The following is a 21,603-nucleotide window of genomic DNA, read 5'->3' as shown; positions in this document are numbered from 1 at the left end:
GTATCCTAGTCCTGGATGACCCCGCCTCTCCTCTGGTATAAATGCAGCCAGTATGAAAGTGAGACACACATGCTGCTTTAGCTGCACTCCTGCTGTTTGAACTCTCTGACTGAGTGTCAGTGACGGGCAGGATGGATGGGTCCAACTTAGTCAAACCTGTGACCTCCTTCCTCATAGACGACATCCTCTCTGTTAGGGAGGGCACTGGATTTAACGTCAAGGGCTGCACACAGAGGAGAGAAAAGTGTTTGCAGTGGAGAGAGGACAATGAGAAGACAACGGTGCAAATTTGTCCTCCGGAAACCCAGCTCAGAGTCCACTCAGGTGAGCAACAAGTCCAGGTCGTTTGCAGCCAGTCCTGCATGTAAAAAACGGTTTTGTGATAAATTACATGTGTTTTTTTGAAAGTATTCACTTCTTCGCTCGAACAGCTTTGCTTTAACCACTTGTTGCTGTAATTCGCAGAGCCTCAGGGAACCTCCTGCCCCAGGTCCTACGAGTCAAGTGTCACGTCCTTAGGGAAACAGAAGCGTTCCAGAGCTGCCTTCACACACCTCCAAGTTCTGGAACTGGAAAAGAAGTTCAACCATCAGAAATATCTGTCGGCCCCAGAAAGGGCTCACCTGGCGAACTCGTTGAGATTAACTGAGACGCAGGTGAAAATCTGGTTTCAGAACAGGAGGTACAAAACAAAACGAAAGCAGCAGGCGTCTGAGACGTGCAAGGAAGTGAACAAGGCAGAGGGACTGAGCCAGAGCGAGGATTTGGTCCGATCGTCACTGATTACTTCTCTCTGTAAAGCTTACCAATACAGGCCGTACCTGTGGGACTATGGTGGCCCCTGGGGTCCAGTGCTCTGGTGAAATGGACTCCTGGCAACCAAGAGCAATGGCCCTGGATCACAATCAATGGTTATCTCCGGATCACCAACATAGACATTAAATCCAGTCCAGTTCTTCCAAAACTATGGATCCACAATCTCATTGGCCAGTTGTAAAAATTCAGACAATTTTGCTTTATTTAAAATTATTTCCCAAAAAGAAATTTATAGTTTGCATTTTCACCTTGTGAAGACAAACAATTTCCCTCATAATAAATCAAACATTCACTTCATGGTTTGTTGTGTTATTTCTATAACAAGTTCAATGTTGTGTCCCAGAAAGTCTATGTTCTTCTTTTAATCCTAGAAACAAACTAGGGTATCTGTATGGTGTACTTGTAATGCAAAAAATCAAGTCTTCACTTTTTTTTAATCACTTATTTTTGATGAGGTCTTGTTCATCAATTCATCAATTCATTTATCCATGAATTCATTTATTGTCTGTTAAGGGCCACGGAGGTCTGCTGGTGCAAAGGCCAGCTCAAATAAGGGTACACCATGGACACGGCATCTTCATTCACACACCATTTACTCATTCATTTTAGCAACACTAGACATAAATAGATAAACATGTTTTTGGACTGTTGGAGGCAGATACTGTATGTGGAAAGAGGAGAACATGCACACTCGATGATGCAGTCAATGAGGGCTGAAGAATGAGATTTGATTCATTTAAAGAGACAGATAATTCAGGGATAAACTGTGCTGCAGATCTTAGATGACATCATGAGGAAAGATACAGGAGAGGGGCGACACAAAGCACTCTTTTCTATGCTAACAGAGGAATGGAAAGAAGAACAGAGGAACATGCATTTCAATTCTTTGGGTGTTTTATAAAATGATACTGATTGAATAAAACACTAATAAGTTAATTTATTCCGTTTGATGGCAAGTTAATATCCAGTTCTTGTTTGATGACATCAGTCTGGTATAAAGCCAGCATGTGGCACTTCTCGTGGACTTAAAGTTGCAGGGAACAGTGGATAATGTTTTTTATAACATTGATAAAAAAAACATTGCGTTGGCCTAACCCTCCTGAAAAACAGGAGAATGTACTCGCGAACAAATGTCGAAAGTTGAAATTGCCACTCGCAAGTTTGTTTTTGACTCCATCACAAACAATGGGATTGCTGACAAATGTGCGTGTGTCTTCAACTGCAGAAAACGATATAACGTTGCTCTGCGAGACATCGAATTTCGCTCGTATTCGGGTGTTTCCGTTGAAGCCACAATATCGACATCCACCATTGTCGTGGCACAACTTTCAATCTGTGAAAAAACCATAAACGCCGTAAACTTTGGCAGTGTTTTGGGGGGCACACTGGCATCAGTAGTGGATGAGAACAACGTTTGGATGTAATACAGATAAAGTTTAAAAAGTGTGTCTTTAGTCTACAATGTACCGATGTTTAACCTGTTTGTTTATATCTACATATAGACTCATGCAGTAAACGACAGTGGGACACACACAATGATGTACATTAATAGTGTGGATCAACTTAAACTAATACCATTCCGTCAAGGCAAAATCTCAGGTCAGTCCCAGCTAGAAAAAAAGTGGGTTTGAATCCTGGTTTTGACCAAATGTGGAGATTTTCTCATAACACGTTCTCCACCATCTTCCTTCAGACAAGAACATGTCTGTCATACTGGTGTCTTTGAAGGAAAGTGTAAGTTAGACTGTACCTGTACAGGGTTTCCCCCACCTTGCCCCCTGACTCATCTTGCAACCTGCTGAGGATAAGTGTGTTCAAAAGATGGAAGGATAATTCTTAATTAGGCTATGATCTGAGTGAGTGTAGATTAGATTGAATTTAAATGTTTAGGTACAGTCAAAAATAATATTTGATATGCATGTACTGGCATTTGGGTTAGGACATCCACCTCACAAGAAGGTCCTGGATTCAAGCCTTTGGGTTGATACTTGGGTCCTTTCTGTGTGGAATTTGAATGTTCTCCCTGTGCTGCGTGGGTTTCTGGGTACTCCGGCTTCCTCCCACAGTCCAAAAACATCACTGTTAGGTTGATTTGAGTCTCTTGAACTGGCTTGAGGAGTGAATGTGGGTGGTTGTCTATGTGTGTGTGTGTGTGTGTGTGTGTGTTGCGATGAACTGGCGCTCTGTCCAGGGTGTACCCCCACCTAGCGCTCATTGAAAACTGGAGATAGGCACCAGTAGACCCCTGTGACCCTGAAAAAAGGAGCAAGCGGGTCAGAAAATGGATGGATGGATGAATGTACTGAGACTCAGGTTCAATGTTTGGGTTTGAGAAAATAATTTGGGAACTTTAGTATTAGAAAATGCAATCCAATGAAAAGATCGCTGGGCAGCTGTGGCTTAGATGGTAGAAGGGTCGTCGACTGATTGCGAGGTTGGAGGTTCGATACTTGTCTATGTGTCGAAGTGTTCTTAGGCAAGACACTGAACCCTCAGTTGCTCCCAATGGTTGATTAGTAACTTGTTTTTGCAGATCTGTACAATTGATGGGTGAATACGCAGAAATTGTAAAGTGTGTTGGTAATACTTTGGTGGTAAAAAACCAAAGATCTGGTATATGGTTCTAGTTTTCTGATGAGATTATCTGGAGAAATGAGCTGGATTCCTCAAAAAGTAGTTTTTAAACACTGTTTCCATGGAGACAGAAAGGCCTTTAGAGTAAACAGGTAATTAGACTGAAGAGAGCAGATAGGATCTGTTTTGACGGCAAGAAATCCGACTGGATCTCTCAGTGTGTGTGTGTGTGTGTGTGTGTGCTCATCAGATAAAGGAGCTTGTTAAAGGTGCAATAGCTAACTCTTATAAAAGTGACTTTTTGTCAGATTTGCTAAAACTGTCACTTATGTAAATGCAGCATTACATGAAACTGGTAATCTGTAAAACAGGCTCATTAAGCCCCGCCTACTGCTCTTACTGCAAATTGCCAGAATCCACCACGACCGAGCAATAATAAAAACCAATCAGAGCCAGGATTGTGTTTGATGGACTGCCTGACAGCTGTCGATCACAGCTCCCGCCCCTTTCCTCCTTAAACAGCTATAGCTCATGCTTGCGACTGCCGATAGCTCTGTTAGCATCAACAGCTTACACGGCAAAGACGACAAGTAAAAACAAGAAGCAAGAAGAAAGAAACGCTAGAATTAGACAGAGCCCGCGACAAGTCGAGAGTCAACATCGGAGTGGCTTTTCAGAGGTGGAGGGAACTCTGGAAGGACTCAAAACTGACGCAGAGTTGGCGACTTTTCTGCTTGACGGGTAATTACCCCTGTTTGATTTTCATTATGTTTGATTTGCAATTGTTACACTATTACTCCATAGTGCATGCTATGTTACCGTGATGTTGCAGTCGGGCTAACGTTAGCTTGTTTCTGATACTAATGCTAACATTACTGGTTGGTGTTGTTTTATTAGAAAGTAGCAGACAATATCTTTATGGAGTGACCTGACAGTCTTATTGGTTTTGTTGGGTGGTTCACTGGCCATTTAGCAATATTCACGCCTGTGACAGTTGTACATGTTTAAATTTAATGCTAAGTCCTCTGTCTCCTCCAAGTTACTGACTGCACCTTTAAAAGGCAAATCTGAAGGTTAGCCCAAGTGGTGTTATTGTTCTTAGCATTATAATACCTGAACGTCGGGCGGCTCAGAGAGACATGGTACGTTGAGTCACAAAAACAGAAGACTCAAAGTAAAAATCCCTCCTTCCTGTTTCCTTGTCTTTTGTTCTTCAGTATGTGTTTCCAAAGTAAACTGTGGGCCACCTGGATCAACTGTATTTGTTCACTAAACACCACAAAGCCTTTTTTCATTGTTTGAGTAACAGGCTTCCTAGCTAAAACCAGGCATATATTTTAGTAATTAAAACAAAACAGCATAATTCCTACACTCTTTAACAACCTAAAGCAGCGATTCTCAACTGGTGGGTCGCGGGCCTGTACTGGGTGGGTTGCGGACAGCTTGTCAAAAATAAATAAATATTTAATGTCTCTCATGTTGGACTTGTTTATTATTTTTGAAAATAACTTTTCTTTTGACAGGCATGCTGTGAAATAGATGTTGTACAGGAGAAAAAAATAAAAATAAAATATATATACATATATAAATATTATGTTTTCAACAACTATTTTTGAAAAACTAAATTGGGACGCGATTTAATGACCACGGCAAAATGTGGGTCCCAGGGTGAGACCAGTTGAGAACCCCTGACCTAAAGAATTGGGAGAACATTACTTGTGTGCAAGTTTTTTCAAGTTCTTTTCTCCATATTTACTTTAATATTGTTTTATTTATTACCATGTACTATGTACATCGGAGCAACCACAGCCAGCAGTCGGCTGCCTTATTTACATGTAAGACGCGGTAAGCATTGCACTATCCTACTTGATCAGTAGGAGAGAGTGGACTTATTTATTAAGGTATAGACATAAAAGGGATTTAGTAGAAGAAGAGAAGTATCCCTGGCAAAGCTGACGGCTGCCCCAACCCAACGCTGTGAGGTCACTACGAGCTGGTGTAAGAGGTAAAAATGGCGTCAATGCTTGGTTTTTCTCTGATGATCATGTTTTTCAAAGCAAGAAATATTCTCTGGCATGATTTTTCCTTGCCAGAGAATCAATGGGGTTCAATCTTTTCATAGCTCACATTTGGTGCTTCCTTGCAAAAACCAAGTGGATGAGCTTGTTGTGTCACAGGAGACGTGGTCTTTTAAGACGTTTTTGTTCTACAAGCCATCTCACGGTTAAATGACTACAGTCAGCATTAGTATCGGCCAGTGTCTACCAGTATCAACCAGTTGCATCCTCCGGTGAAGCACAAGTGAAACTTTATGGTTCTATCACCTGACTTTTTTTTTCATATAACTGTTGGATTTAGCTATTTTTTATGTGTTTAGTCAGAAACCTTTGCGTTATTTACCATTATCGGGTCTTTGGTGAGAGACAGACTATAGTGTTATGTCGTAGTCACCTTACTGTGGGACTGATGCTATGCTCTTCAAGGTGGCCAATGATGCTTTCAAAAAACAAGCCGATGGTCCTAAAAGATAAGAAGAAGACCAACCCCGACTACAAAGAACACCTTTGTCAGCTCTCCAATATGCCGTGACTGTCTGACAAATTTGTCTGAGATGATAAGGAGTGTTCAAGGAGCCCTGATCTTTACATGGGAATGCTCATATACTTCCTCTGATAGTGTAACTGGATCCCTCATGTTACAGACACCAGAGAGCAGCTGTTTTTCTTCTTCAATCAAGTAAGTACACTGTATCCAACTTATCGCAACACGCTGTATGTGCCTGTGTGCGAGAGTGAACGCAAAAAGAAAAGAAAAGCAGTGGGAAGCTGTTTTTCTGTGTTCTTATCTCTTAGATTAAAAAAAAAAGTTAAATAGTGAAAGAGTTTACTGTGGAATGAAGTGATCAGAGATTAGAGAAAGATACAACAAAAATATGGGACATGTTGGATTTCTAGGCATTCGTTTTGCCGCTCGGATAAACAAACTGCTCTTGGACGAGGGCAAAAACTAAACACTTAGTGTACGTGTCCTGAGGCATGTTGGTTTGGAACAAAACTCACCCCCATCTGTGTCTCTGTAAACAGGACACCAAACTCCTGCCCCAGTCTGCATCATGTTTGTAAGACAGCAAAGACTTTTTTTTTCACTAAAGTTTAATAAATGGCATTTAACTAAAAAATAAAATAAATAAATAAAATGGGATTAGTCCATTCCTCTCTTGGGGGGAATTTAAAAAAAATGTAAATATGTACAAAAAATGAAGTAACTGGTCATTGTTCTGAAACTCATTGGGGCCTCATTCTGACATTTGAGACAACACAGAAAAATTTTCAAAACGAATTAAAGAATCACTTGTTAAAAAGTAAAAGCTGCGAAAGTGCAATCTCATGCTATGTTGGAGAAATCTGTGCTTCACTACTGTTGTAATAAAATTCATCATTATAAGTGGTTCTTGCAATGGACGAAAAATAGAAAAACAGGCAGAAAGACATTTATTAAAAGTTATTGAAATTTTATTATATTACTAAACCACAAGAAAACTACTATCATTACATCAGGACTCATATCGAGTCACATATCATCGAAATGTGTTTATTATTCAAATGTAAGAAAGTGTAATATTGTCTGCAACTTTATGACACTTGAAACATTATCAGAATTTATTTAAACACATTTACAGCAAAACGTTTTAAGGAGTGTTTGTGTTCCTGTTCAGTAACTTCTACGCTTGAACTGAAAACACTGAATTCTAGACATTAGAGCTGGTAAAGGGAAGTGTGCTGCATGATTGCTGTAAAAAATGTCATATACGTATAGTTATACATTGAAAAAAAAAAAAAAATGTATACAAGCAATTTCGAAATCCCCACAAATTTTTACAATTAATGTCATAATTTTTTTGCACAAATGTATTTATTTATTTTCTCTTTGTCTGCACATGCTGTTAAAGGTCAACACTACAAGAAGTGCAATCTTTTTAAGACAGCAATGCATGTTTTGTTAAAGCATTTAAATAAATGAATTTATTTTATTGCATAATTGTGACGTTCACCAACCCTCCCTAAGGAAGGGCAAGAAACACTTTATTATGAGGAGGATATAAAAAAAAAAAAAAAAAAGAGTGTTACACCTGGGTGAGGGGGAAGGGAACAGGGAGGAGAGACTCAAGGTAGGAAATAGAATATTGTGCTTATTGTGTTGTGTAATCAAGCTTGTCTGGTGACAAGTGTGAAGCTTAGATAAAATGGTGGTGGCACAAATTGAAGGACTTTTGGCCACTTGATGCTGGAGGAACAAATACAGTATATGAAATGTCCAGTAGGTGGTACTGCAAAAGAGGAAAATAATGTTCTGATACTTAACAGATGAATTCAAAATTCTAAATTGAGATTTTTTTTTTTTTTTTAATTCTGTAGAGCCGATCACTCACTTTTTTTTATTTTTTTTTTTTTTATTTAATTTTTCAATTGAGCTCAGACAGTTAGAGGATCGAGCACAGCTGTGGCTGAGAGCAAAGGTAAGAAACATTCAATAAATGATGCAGTACGTTTAAGGTGAGCACAAGAATGGCTATAGTTTCCCCAGGCTTTTAACTTGTTACAGTATGTCGAGATCTATTAAAAAAAAAAAGAACTCTCCATTTGTTGTTTTTGTGTTTTGTTGGGAAGGTCAAAGTAACTCCAGGTTAAAAATATTACCTGTGGCGTCAGTCAGAAGAAGAGCTAAAGCCATGGTAAAAGAACTGACATCCTAAATTATTAAAACAAAAAATGAAGTGCAATGCTGTTGCAAAAGCTACAGTATGCATGCGTTATTCTTGCATCAAAAATAAAAAGAGTAACAATACTTTTTGATTTGTTTTGTTATATTTGCACCAGCATTGGGGAAAGATATATTGACTTAATTAGGATTTTTTTTTTTTTTTTAATAGAGGGCAGTGTTACCCCTGTTTTCTCACTTCTTACATTTTCACTGCAGCTTTATACGGTGGCTGAGAAGTGCAAAACACATTTACAAATACCACAACACATTTACACATTATTGCAACACTTTTGCAAAAGGTCAAAACTAATTAACAAATATGGAAACACTTTGACGATTACAATGTGCCTTTGTAAAAAAAAAAAAAAAAGTGTTTTGCTAGTTGTATTTTTTTTTTTTTTTTTTAGATAATTATGTATATTTGTTTTCAAAATTGTAAATTTGTTGTGGCATTTGCAAAAGTAAAAAGCAATATGTAAATGTGTTTTGCACTTCTCAGCCACCGTAGCTTTATTAACCATCAGTGAGACTGCAATCACGTGTCAGTTTTCATAGTTTACAAAGCAGCACTTTATTACAATGAGATTACCCCCAAAAAACTGCTGCATTTAAATTAAATGTCATTTCTGGACATGTAACATATTTAATACATACTTACCAATACGTGCTTTTAGTTGTTATGCTGCAAAGAAGCGGAACAAACTGTTATTAAATCAAAGTTAAAGACACTCTTTTTCTCTACTGCGCATTATTTAGAGAGATATTGTTAATCATATTATTGTTGATTTTAAGTTTTTACTGCTATTTTAATGTATTATTGTTGAATGTTTTCCGTTTCACTTTTTAAATCATGTAAAGCACATTGACCTGCCTTGTGTATGAAATGCACTATACAAATACATTAGCCTTGTCTTGGCAATGTGTGGATTGACAGTTTTGCACCATGAGTGAGTTCTTATTCTTCAGTGCATCAGTGACCACAAACAGGATGAAATAGGGTAAATGATGGGAACTTTAAATGAGGGTATAGCGCCCTCTCTTGGAGGCATGTGCAAAACATGAAACAAAACACAGCATCCATCACCTGCATTTTTATTTCAGCTCCAGTGTTACATATTGTAGCAGCATTAGAACAATTTGTTCCTCTTTAAGCAACCAAGTTTATGTACACATACCAAGATGATCACCCCAGCTCCCATTGAACTCATTTGTGCATAGTTTAACATTAAACCTGCTGACACACTTATATTCTCCACATTGAGCATTATTTGATGAATCGTACAACCCACACATTGATTTGAAACGCTAGTATTAAAACTCACATTTATCAAGTAAGACCTCTAATACACTGTCTCATATTTATAATGCGTACATCGACTTTAACACCATCATCCATCATTGTTTAAACCACAAAGATTAACCTGAACAAAGTTCGTTCAAATCAACCATATGGCTTGAATGTTTGTAAGAAGAAGGAGGAAAAAAATATGATATAAAAAGTCATTTTATTGGAGAGTTGAAACTTTACTTTTCCACTTAATCATTGATTAAAACACAAAAGGCATTGATACCTCAAAATAAAGTTCAGCAAAATGAAGCTGCTTTTAAAAATCAAATATTAAAATATGTGCAGCAGTTAGATTAAATATTAGTGGAGTGAACTGTTAAAAAAAAAAAAAAAAAAAAAACTACTTCAGGCAAGTCAGTGAATTCATTTGGTAGAAAAAAATAAAAAATAAACTCATTACGATAATCACAGCATCAAAGAACTTTTAAAATCTAACGGCTCTGGTAATGTGTCATTTTAATCACACACAATTAAAGTTGGCAGACAGTCACACTGAGCAGGTTAAACAGTATGCATAGCTCATAATGGAAGTCTTTGGCTTTAGTGAACCTGACCCTGATTGTACAGGCATTAGAAATCTGTCAAGAAAACAATTGAAACAGTTTCAACAGATTAAAAAAAAAAAAAAACATTTAAAAATAATCCAAAAAATGTGCTCGGAAGCAAATTAAAAGCGGAAAAATTGTTGAGGCAGCGTCTATCAAGAAGCATTAATATAAGACCGCATGGCCTGCCAGTGCCGACCAGCTGATCTGATCAAATTTAAACACTAATGATTAACAAAATAAAATGTAATTAAGAGCTTTCAAATTTGGTTACAAAACTTGGCTCCTTCCAGTCAAACATATATTATATACTCTAAATACAATGTACATCTCTTACATTAAAAGTCAGTATGAGACATAGAATAGGCCACATAAAAGCTTAGCATCACACTAACATATTTCCACTGTTTCCTATAAGAGCTGGAGCTGATCCACATCCCTCTAAAATAGTTTCACGTTCTTTTAATCAAGTCATTGTGCGTGATTAAGGAGCGTTGCATTTCTGCGCTTTAAACCAGGCTAAACGAGACCGTTACGGCCCAAACATCCTGATACTGGGAGACAGGGAGCGTCTCCCAGTGGGAAAAACTCTGTAAGAAGCACTTTATAATAAATGAAGATCAAAAACCAGAGATTTGTTTCTGAACCATACATTTGATGCTAAAGAATACAGAGTGAGAAAATGTGTTGATGGCAAATAAATAGTGGCGTGTTTTTTTTAATTAAATGTCAGGCACAACAGACTAAAAAAAGGATTCTTTAGTGACCTATGACAAATAACTCAAAAGTACTATGAAAAGTAGCTCAAACTAGAAACGGGAGTTAAGGCTTGTTTGAAACGATACACAAGGCATTAGGAGAGGGTGTAGCTCTCCCTTCCATGGAGGAGTGGACATAAAGCACATGTTGTAATGGTTCTTCATAAGCATACCATGAAATTAAAACAAACAGCACCACTTCCATACAAACACAAGCTTTGGAGAGCTAATCAAATAAATAAGGAGCTCCAGTATTAGGAGATAAACATCTTTTTTAGACGGAAACAAACTAATCATGTGACACCTTATGAGAGAATGACTGAGGCTGATAGTGTGTGTGTGTGTAGTGAAGGAATAATCACATGATCAAATGTCTCTTGTCTCACTTGCATAATGTGGTTGTGAAACTCAAGGAAAAGTGTTTCGTGTCACCTCTGCCACACCTTTTTTAAGCTGACTTCCTGGTTAGACAAGTGACGTTACTTCCTCAAAAGCAGATGGAACAACATGCTGAGCGCGCACACACACACACACACACACACACACACACACACACAAACACACACCCACCCTCCGCTCGATGCATTCCTTACTCGATGTAGGGGCGCGTTAATCCGGCGTTTCTTCCATTACAGCGAGCGAGGGCCTGCCTCCGCTTCCAACTGCTGCTTTGTGAGGAAGTACTTGAAGAACTCGTACACAGACCAGGCGATGGCGGTGGAGGGCATCTGGTAAATGACCCGAGCTTGTACCCCTTTAAAAAACGCTGCCGCGCCACCGAGCCTGTACACTGTCCTGAAGGCGTTGGCCATTCCTGATAAGTGACCGCTGATGTTCATGGAGTTAAGTGCTACATTCTCCTGTGTGTTGAGCAGCGTTTTACAAACGTCTAGTGGCGTGGTGATGGCTGCAGAGATGGCTCCTGCTGCAGCTCCTGACACAATGTGGCTGGTGGGGTTGTAGTTTCTGTGCGGGTTCAACTGTTCCTGCATCAGTTCGTAGGTGATGAAGTGAACAGCCTGGAAGGGAATGTTCATGGTCAGCTGCGTGCTGTAGCTGCGGTAGAAGGCACCCATACCTTCAGTGCGAGTTATTGTTTGAACGCAGTCCCAAAGCCCTCGATAAGGGGAGTTGTACATCTGCATCCTCTGCTTCACCACTGTCAGGAAAAGAAACCACCATGTTAGCATGTCCAACACACGCAGAGCAGATTCCCTGCATTGCTCCGTGTGTGGATATAGAAAAACCCTTTAAAGGTCCCATATCATGCTATTTTTTATCCATCTCCATTTGTTCCAAGAACCCCAAAAACATAGGCGAGTTTGGGAAAATAAACCTCAAATACTGTTTTCCAGAGTTTTAGACTCTGAAAAGTCACTTTCTGAGCAACTCTATACAAACAGGCTGATTTGCGGCCTGCTTATGCATATTCATAAGTGGGCGTGTCTATAGACGGAACACTGACTTCCTCCTCCTCGCACTGTGACATAGGGCAAGAGGACGGCCCGCCCTCCTCCCACCCACTCCGTAGTCGAGCTCATGCTGCTTTATAAACACGAGGGGGTGGGGAGATCGCCGGTACATACATAGACTGTAGAAAATACGTACATAGCACTGCGCAAAGGAGGCTGAAAAGCTCACCTTTGTGGGCGTGTCTGTTTAAATGTCAATCACGGCAGAGAGCTTCCTGGAGGCGCGGCTTCTCCAGCTCAGTGCCGCATCAAATTCGTCATCAAAGTAGGAACGCGTCATCAAATTGGAGCGAGATGTTTGGGCTCACCCTGCAGTAAGAAAGGAGCAAATCACCCTCTAACTAACGATGGAGGGAATCAATGAAAAAACACTTTGGGCATGTGTATGAAGCCTAAAAAGCACTTTTATGATGTTTAAAGCACCGAAAAGTCTATTTAGCTTAACATGGGCCCTTTAAATAGTCTCATTACCAATAATGAAGACTTCTTTATCCTTTGAAACATATTTAAAGACCACAGAAAAAAAACATCTTCACTCCAATTTTATTTTCCTTAAAGCACATTAACACATAAAAAAGGAGTTAAAGCTGCAATATGTAACTTTTTGGCATCATTTGGTCAAAAATCCTTAATTATCTTTGACCATATTGTAATCAAAATTAACAGTGAATCTCTTCTCCTTCTCCTGGCCCTGTGAAATTACATTTATAAATCCAGGAGCGTTCACGTACCCTCGGTAGTAAAAGTGTAATGACGGACGTCCAAGCAAAAGTCTCCATAATAGCGTTAGACAACAGTTACACAGCAAATCAAGTGGAAAAAGGCAGACCAAGGCAGAGAAGCAACAGAATAAAGTCAACTAATCGCTTTACGTCCTCATTGATCCCTGTGACACACACACACTGGTGTCAGAGAGAGAGCAATAACAGACAAAATAAATTGCATGTAAACCAAGAGAAGTTTATTCAAGGTGAATTAATTCTATAGTCTGGATGCAGAGTGATGGTTATCATTCCGCTCAGAGCGGCAGACTGCCTAGATCACAGCCCCCTCTGTGTGTGTGCTTGTGGCAGGGATGAACCGACGGCAGCAGCAGCTTCTTCTTCTTTGAACAGTAACTACAGAGTGATACGTGCGTTCATGTCAAGAGTCTCTAAAACACCAGAAAAATCTCCACTAACACAAGACAAAGTCCATACACTTGTCACTATGTCTCTATTCTAGGCCCATTAATAATCAGTAGGTCACTTTTTTTCACCAAAAAAAAAAAAAAAAAAAAAAAAAAAATCCCAATGGAATCTGTAATCTGGATCCGATCCAGAAGAAACTCGAGTCAAAGCTTATAAAACTTAGTCAATTACGAACTCAAGCCGAGTCGTGATAGTATATTGATGTGGATCAAATGCAAAACTTAATGGAATCTTCCATGGTATAAAATACATCGTTGGTTACATTTTTGTCAAAAATGATTAAGTACTTTTGACGTAAACACATTAAAAGACGAATAAATAAATGCTAGTGAAAGTATTGCCTTCATGGCAGAGGTAAAACAAGATTGAAAACAAGGAGACAAAGAACAAGAAAACAAAGACAAGGAAGACGATAAACAGGAGGATTAACAGGAAGGTGTGTTTTTGCCTCATGCAGAGAACATTTGATCAGGGTGTCTTACACTCCACTAATCTATAACAAAACTAGGGCTGGGCGATTTAGCCTAAAACATTTGAGTTTCGATTCTCAATTGTATTTTTTTAATGCACTTAAAAATAACTGCAGACATCAGATATATTGTCAAAAGAGCAACTTTATTGCTGTGATTGTCCTCGAGAGTTAAAATGCATAAAACGATCCCAAAATAAAAAGTAAATGAGGTTCTGTCATTCAACAATTTCAAGCTTTAACCCAGGTTTAAGCAAAAGTGCAACAGCAACTTCACAGGAGCTTAAATTTTCTGATTAAGAAATCAGATAACTACATAGTTTATAACATACTGTATACTGTAACCCTACAATTTAAAAAACAATAAACTCTTCCCTTAGCATCTCAGTGTAGTGCGAATAAAAAATTAACAAAGATAAAAGGCAAAATATGGTGGAAAAAAAAAATAATAATTGAAAAAAAAAAAAACCTTGAATTTGCAAAACAAAAATCATTTCATCTACCAATTCAATAAATCGATTTTTTTTGCCCAGCCCAAAACAAAACTACACAAAAGAGGCTTTAGAGTCAAAGTTACATACATCTGTCCAGTACAGCCTGTGTCTCACACTTGCAGTGGTTCGTATTTATTAATTAATTTTTTGCACCCATATAAACACTGTAAACACTTAAGACATGGATTATCTCCCATTTTTTTGAATAAAGAGAAAGCCATTCATTGGCTTCTTTTTACCTTCTGCTGGATTCATCACTGCATCGTGAAGAACTGTGGCCACACTACCTGCAACACCTGAGAGAACACAAACCTGTTAGTGAAACCTGGGATAGTGCTTTAGAGGCTTAACACTCTTTGCCATGATTTGTTTTTGCTTTGTCTTAGTTGGTATTAAAAACTGTTTACAGAGGCATGTTTAGATTCTCTGTGTTTGGGAAAAGCATACAGTATGTCCTACCTATTGTAAACAGGATATTATTTATACTTTATTTATTCTAGCTGCTCTCCCCCAGGTTAGGATGTGCTTTATTTCTGTAGAACCAACAACTGTGACTTGATTTGTGCTCTGGTTTATAGGCTTACCGTTGGCTAAATGGCTGTTTCCTCCATTCTGAATGACGTCACTCAGAGAGCGTTTTAGGCGCTCGTAGCAGGCGAAGTACAGCGCATGGGCAGGCCCCGCCCCCATCATGGTGATGTTGAGACCTCTGAGGGGCCTTGAGAGCCCCTCAGTCTGGATGATCCTTTTCAGTGCCTCGTACACACCCCTGTACTGTGCATTAGGGTCTGGCTGCAGGCTTTGCATTCGGGTCTAAAATACAGAAAGCACAGAGCATGGTCAGTTGATTAGAGTTTGGTTAGAAATGCTTACAATTGAAAGTATTTAAGAAAAATTACAAACTCAGCATCTGCAGAGTGGACACCTGCTGAAGACAATATGTTTTTTTTTTGTATTTGTTTAACTAAACCATGCCAAGTTAGCCCAACAGCACAAAGCATGTTTGTATTTGTGATGAAATCTTGAGTAAAAGACCATTGCTATCTTCCTCAGCATGTTTCACTGTGTTTCCTTCCCCTGGTTTTACAAAAAAATTATCAATTTCATTTCCGCTGGATACAAGTTTGGAAAGTCAAGACTGTCAAAATCCTAATGGTTCAGTTTGTGTGTAACTGCATTTCTGAAGACAAAGACACACACACACATTACATCACTGATCACTTTATACACTTTACATTAATATTCTGTACATTTATTACATTTTAGGTGATGATCAATTAAGCAAAAATTATTACATTTCAACACAATGCTTTAAGGGTGTAAGAAAAAAAAAAATCAATGCAGCGATATTTTGTGATATTTCGCTGCAAAAATGTATATGTTTTTAGTTATATTTTTAACAAAAAAACATTAAATTGCACCAACATATGCATGGCACGTAAATGCCCAGTCACTAAGTGTCAGTGAACCACATTAGACCTTGTTAAACTACCTCAGTCCTCAATGCATTTTAGCTTGAGAGTTAATTGCATTTTATTTTCATAAAACGTACTGGGCACCTCTATAGATGTATGTGGTTACTTTTTTTAAAAAAACTTAACAGAATCAGAATCTGTTGAAGAAGCAAAAGTTAAAAGTTTTTTTTAAATGTGACAGTTAAATGTGACAGTTTAATAAACATTGGAGGTATCCCGATCCAATATCGGATATCGGTCCGATATTAGCCTGAAAACAAATATCGGATTCAAATTTCCGAATTCTCCGATATACAGTATATATATATTTTTTTTTTTTTTTCCCCCAATTCCTTTTTTATTTATTTTATTCAATTGTAGAATACTGTATATATTAAGTTGAAGGTTAAAAATGATATAACCAATTGGTTAATAATAAATGGATGGGTTTTTCTCATACCTACTGTTGTTGACTATTGTTCTCTGTTTGAGTGACATCACTTGATCAAGATTTTTCTAACATTCCACACTACAAAATAAGTCATTATTTTTTACTAAAAAAGTATGTATGATTCATGCTGATATCGGATCAATATTGGTATCGGCCAATACGCAAGGCTGCAATATCGGTATCATATCGGAAATTAAACAGTTGTATCGGGACATCCCTAATAAACATACCACTTGTTTTATATATTGGTACTTGAATTACGGTAAGTTAGCATTTATTTGTTCTTGCAAGTTAATAAAAAAAATGGAAAGAAATTGTATTTCATACTATTTTGTACTCGTAAATGTGAAATTTGTAATAATTGATTTGGATATATTGTATAGTGACATGCAAATTGTGTATCATATGGTCAGATTCATGGCAATTCACACCACTACAATGCTCACAGTGACTGAGTTGCATGAGAAAACTCCATATATTGAGTTGAGTTTGCTTTTCACCCACTTTACCTTTAATATTGGATCATATTTATTTCTTTGCTACATTACGCTTGCATTCAGACTTCATAAAACACCCTCCATATTTAAATGTTCAAAATGTGAGTAGATGCTGTGCAAAGTATGACAGAGTCTGCAGCTTGTTATGTTTCCTCAGGCATTTGCAACAAGTGTTTTTATTAAAATGACAGAGAAAAAAAGAAAAGTCCTGCAGGGTAAGACGCCATCCTAAAACTAGATTGTACATTAGCTACTTAGCGCTGTGAGGCCGTTACCTTATCTGCACCACAAAGAGTAATAACACTTACACACCCTTTACTGCATCAGGCTGATTTCAACTGTGTGCAACAGTGATAAACCCCTCCTCACATAAGCAGAGGCCACTCCCTGGGACAACCATGACACAGGATTTTTTATTTTTATTTTATTTTTTTTTAAACATAAGCATTGGAGCAAATTATTGCCACTAACTGTTGAACTTAGAAAAACATTTTAGACTCACACTCACAGGGCTGTGGGAAAACAAATGATGCCTTTGTAAAAAAATAAAATAAAAAAGGGACTTTCCTTTGTATTCACTGAAAATAAACGTCACAAATTAACTAAACATGATATTTTAAAATAACAGACAAAAAAGTCCCTGGGAGTTCCTCCTATTACTTAATAGCCAATGTGATTTCAACAGTGTGTTAATGCAACACATGCAATGGTCACACTGAATGACACCACACTTACAGCTGGAGGCTGCTTGTGAAAACCTTTAGAGGAAATGCCAGCACTGGTTTGGATAACTGGTTGAATGAGGAAATACCACCATGACTTATGGATGAGGAGGTTGTAATGACTGTTAAATGAATAAAATTGTTATCAACATTGTTTATGCCATAGTTAAAAGAAAAAGAAAAACTCTTGCATTCTAAAAGCAATGTTTGGACATGCCAGTGGTTTTTCAACCTCTGCGCTGCAGCACGATCAACAAGTGTGCAATAAATAACTGCCGACATTTACTCTGTCAGTTTAAATATGTGTAACTAAAACCAATAGGGGAATAGTTTCACTGAGTAAATAAGTGTCAGGGATGTTGCCAAATTACTATTTCCCTTGTCGGCTGCACTGATGTTTCTTTAATGATTAGTCGGCTCAACTAGTCCATTACACGCGCTTGTTTCAATTAGATTCATAAGGGCCGGATTCAATTAGATTTTTGATATAGTTCAGGATTTTCCAGTCACAGTAACAATTTTACTTGAATATGGAAGAGATTCTCAGAGATGTAATGCTGTAAATAGTAGTAACTTTACCTTGGTGCAGTATTTAAAATATTCATGTTTACATTAAGAAGTGGGCACACAGCACTGCAATGCAAACAATAGAAAAGATGCATTAAAAATGATAGATATCCGATCATTCAAAGAAAAGTCTATTTAAATCTATTTTTAAGGGTTTTAGGCCCTAACATTGAGAGCATTTATTCCGATATGATATCAGCAGGAATCATACCTACTTTTATTACTTATTTTGTAGTGTGGAGTGTTAGAAAAGGCTTGATCAAGTGATGTTACTCAAACAAAGAACAACAGTCAACAATTCAAGTGCACTTCGGTTATTTTTTTACTGTCAGTATATGGTGGGAACAACTGAGGGCGGGGACAAAAAGTAGTACAATAATAGTAGATTTAATGTGTCTCGTTCACACACACACACATACATCACACCGTCATGTCCTCAATTAGCCGAGTTATCATCATCATAGATCAATGTTGCCTACCCGGGGGTCATCACATCGTTCACACACAACGTTAGTTAGATGAGCTGCTCTGCCTTTGCTATGATCAGGTGAAACAAACAGGCTGGTGTTCAACGGGGTTCCACTTGAATTATACAATGGAAGTTTTGTGTTGTGCAGTTTGTATAAAACGGTCTTTTTTGAGCTGAAAGTGTTTCCAGATGACTAGTTTTCTGCCATCGTCTCTCTGACAGTCAGCAGCTCCATGCTGCCGTGCTACAGGCTCATGCATGTGTGAGCGTAAATCTGCACGGCTTGTGGCAGGACGGGTAGCGATCATCAAATGAGCCGGAGATTGTTGATTTCCCAAACACTGATCATTTGAAAATGCTCCTGTTTTCGGCGTGTTTCTCAGATGAAGGTATGGAGTGTGTTTTAAATTAATAACTAATAAAAACTACCATCATTTTTAAAAAATCCTTGCTCTGGGCCAGTCCATCGCAGGACTAGCACATACAGAGGCACACTAATGTTCTCAAATCAAACTAAACAAATAAATAAATAGATTTTAAATGGCAGAGGAGCTTCTGAGTCTCATTCCAGAGATGTGCCATAACCAAGTTCCAGTAATTTTTTAATTACTAGTAATTACCAGTAACCAATAATCCAGTCTGACCTGTCCTTTCATTGCATATCCATTCCAATGAACATAAAAACTGAAAAGCATTGTCCCAAAAAATAAAAATAAAAATAAAATTCAAACCTTGAACCCAAATGTTCTAAGCCAGGCATATGTTGTCAGAAGCATCACGTAACGTAGTAAGAAATACAACGGCTGAGTTCATGCAGTGTTTTGGAGGTAAATGTCCAGAGTGTAATGGATTTTTGTGACATTTCAGTTTATCCAAATTTTTGTGCTTTTATGCTATGTCAAAATTATTGTTAGCAGGAGCAGTTCTAGTAGTATTTGTGACTGTTATTTCTCTTACATGTTTTTGTTCATTATTCATCTATTGCTCTCTTCTTTCTTTCCAAAATGTGTCATTGTGGCTCAATAGAGATAATATGTCAGGTCTACTATAAAAGAGCACATTTCTGCAGCAAATAGCAGAAGAAAATCCTAGTGCAACCTTTTATTTAGGACTATAAAAATGCAGTTTTATACTTTTTTGACTTTGCCAGCCTTGACACTTGTTTTTGTCCCCTTTCTATGAGAATAGCAGCACCTATTTTATGTAGCGCCCCCTTTTCTCTTATTTCTGAATCAAAGTACAACATTTTGCTTAGAAAACTATTTTTGGGCTTCATTGTGATATCAAGAATTTCTGGTTTTTGATCGTGTTTGAGCTCAGATATATATATATATATATATATACAAAGTGAAAGTATAGAAATGCAGATTGTGTTTTATTTTTTTTAAAGAAGAATAAATTAAAAAAAAATCAACAAATCTTAATCTTTTCAGAAATTTTAGCCCATCCCACAGGGGGCCTCAACCCCAAGGTTGAAAAACTGATTTAATGGCTGCCGATTATATTTATTTCTATAGTTTTTATCATTTCCAGTCATCTCGTGCCTGGGGTGGAACCAACATTGACACTTTATTTGTTACTTTTCCACTCTCTCTCACTTTAAAGCACCCCCTGTAGTGCAATGGACACCCATTAGAGAAACACTGCTCCAAGGTAAGAAGGAAAACAAGTTCCCCGAGGTGAATAAAGACACCTGAGAACACGCAGGACAACTTTATACTAACGCAGATGGGACCCTATATAGGACTGAATGATCAGATAGAGGATCCGATAGCTAAGTGAGTTCACAATGACACGATGAAATAGGAAACAACCCCACATGCTGAGTCAGACTGACACGCTGGACTTGTGTTTACTGGTGTCAGTTTAACTAGTGTGTGTTTGGAACGAGCATGCTGCAGTGCTAACAGAAGCTAGCGGAGGATGGGCAGCTAGCCTCTGTTAGCAGGCGGTGACGGACGCTCTCTCTGTGGAGCGGGAGAATGAATGGATGAGGGTTAGAATCAGGTGTGCGCCCAATACCTTGACAGAGTCCACGGGATACATGACCGTGTGCTCCAGGATGCCTGCCACGGCTCCGGCTGTCATGTGGGTCGTCACGGACACATGGGGCGGCAGGCTCTCGTAGTCCTTGTCACTAATGACGGGCTCCTCGGCAGGGCTGTCAGCCTGCGGCATGTCGAGCGTTGCCACCACACGGTCCGAGTTCACCTCCATGTGTGGGCAGCTCTGCGGCCGCACGGTCGCTCTCACATCGGCGGCGTGGAGAACCACAACATCCTCACTGACGACCCAAGTGCTAGCGTCCCTGTGACGTTACGGAGGAAGGCGTGGCATGAGAGTACTGTACCCAATCATGTGCCTGATACTGGACCGGAGGGCGGGTTTTGAGTTTGAGCCGACCAATCAAAAGTTACGGTGTTGGATTCTTTGACACATCAGTTTGAACGGCACAGTGCCCACGCCTGTCCGTGTTTCTAGGTGTGTTTGAGTGGGTTTGACCAGCGTCACAGTCCTGCGTGAGAAGATAAAGAGGCGTGGTCTCTCTATCAGGCTCCATCTGTGCAGCTACACTCCCCTGAACATATTTCTACATGTCAAGGACACATGGAGCTACACACAGTGTAATAACATCAAAACTATGTTAGTGCTTTGCAGCTGTGTCAAAGATACGACCCGCGGACCAAACAGTAGGGGTGAGACGACATACAAAGGTCACAAGACGAGATACGATACTGTACTCACGATAACGATGCGAGACGATATTTTTGGAAAGGAAAAAAAAATTATAATAATTCATGCCTGTATTTGACTTTAACTGGACATACCGTACTTACTTTGGGTATAATATTTTCAACTCAATAGGGATATTTTAAAAAAAACAAATAAAAATAACATATACGTTTTTTTTTTTGGTTCCTATTTAAAGTACAAAAAGGGCCACTCTCTAAATAGAACGCAAACAAAGAGACTGACACTCCATGCCAGTCCAAAACTACAACCAGGTCATCATGGC

General features: G+C 38.6%; 2 protein-coding genes across 2 annotated transcripts; one reads left to right on the top strand and one right to left on the bottom strand.

Annotated features, from left to right (window-relative positions):
• Window positions 1-109: 109 nt before the first annotated feature.
• nkx3-1 (NK3 homeobox 1) lies at window positions 110-863 on the top strand. Its single transcript, XM_028458170.1, has 2 exons — window positions 110-324; window positions 466-863. The coding sequence occupies exons 1-2, from the start codon at window positions 132-134 to the stop codon at window positions 861-863; spliced, it is 591 nt and encodes a 196-aa protein (XP_028313971.1). The 5' UTR covers window positions 110-131.
• An 8,364-nt stretch (window positions 864-9,227) lies between these two features.
• On the bottom strand, window positions 9,228-20,897 carry slc25a37 (solute carrier family 25 member 37). Its single transcript, XM_028458635.1, has 4 exons — window positions 20,610-20,897; window positions 15,012-15,240; window positions 14,667-14,723; window positions 9,228-11,961 (listed from the first exon to the last, which is right to left on the bottom strand). The coding sequence occupies exons 1-4, from the start codon at window positions 20,802-20,804 to the stop codon at window positions 11,432-11,434; spliced, it is 1,011 nt and encodes a 336-aa protein (XP_028314436.1). The 5' UTR covers window positions 20,805-20,897; the 3' UTR covers window positions 9,228-11,431.
• Window positions 20,898-21,603: the final 706 nt, after the last annotated feature.

The sequence above is a fragment of the Gouania willdenowi genome, chromosome 9 (assembly GCF_900634775.1).
Source record: "Gouania willdenowi chromosome 9, fGouWil2.1, whole genome shotgun sequence".
NCBI classification, from domain to species: Eukaryota; Metazoa; Chordata; class Actinopteri; order Blenniiformes; family Gobiesocidae; genus Gouania; species Gouania willdenowi.
This window is presented reverse-complemented; position numbering and strand designations above follow the sequence as displayed.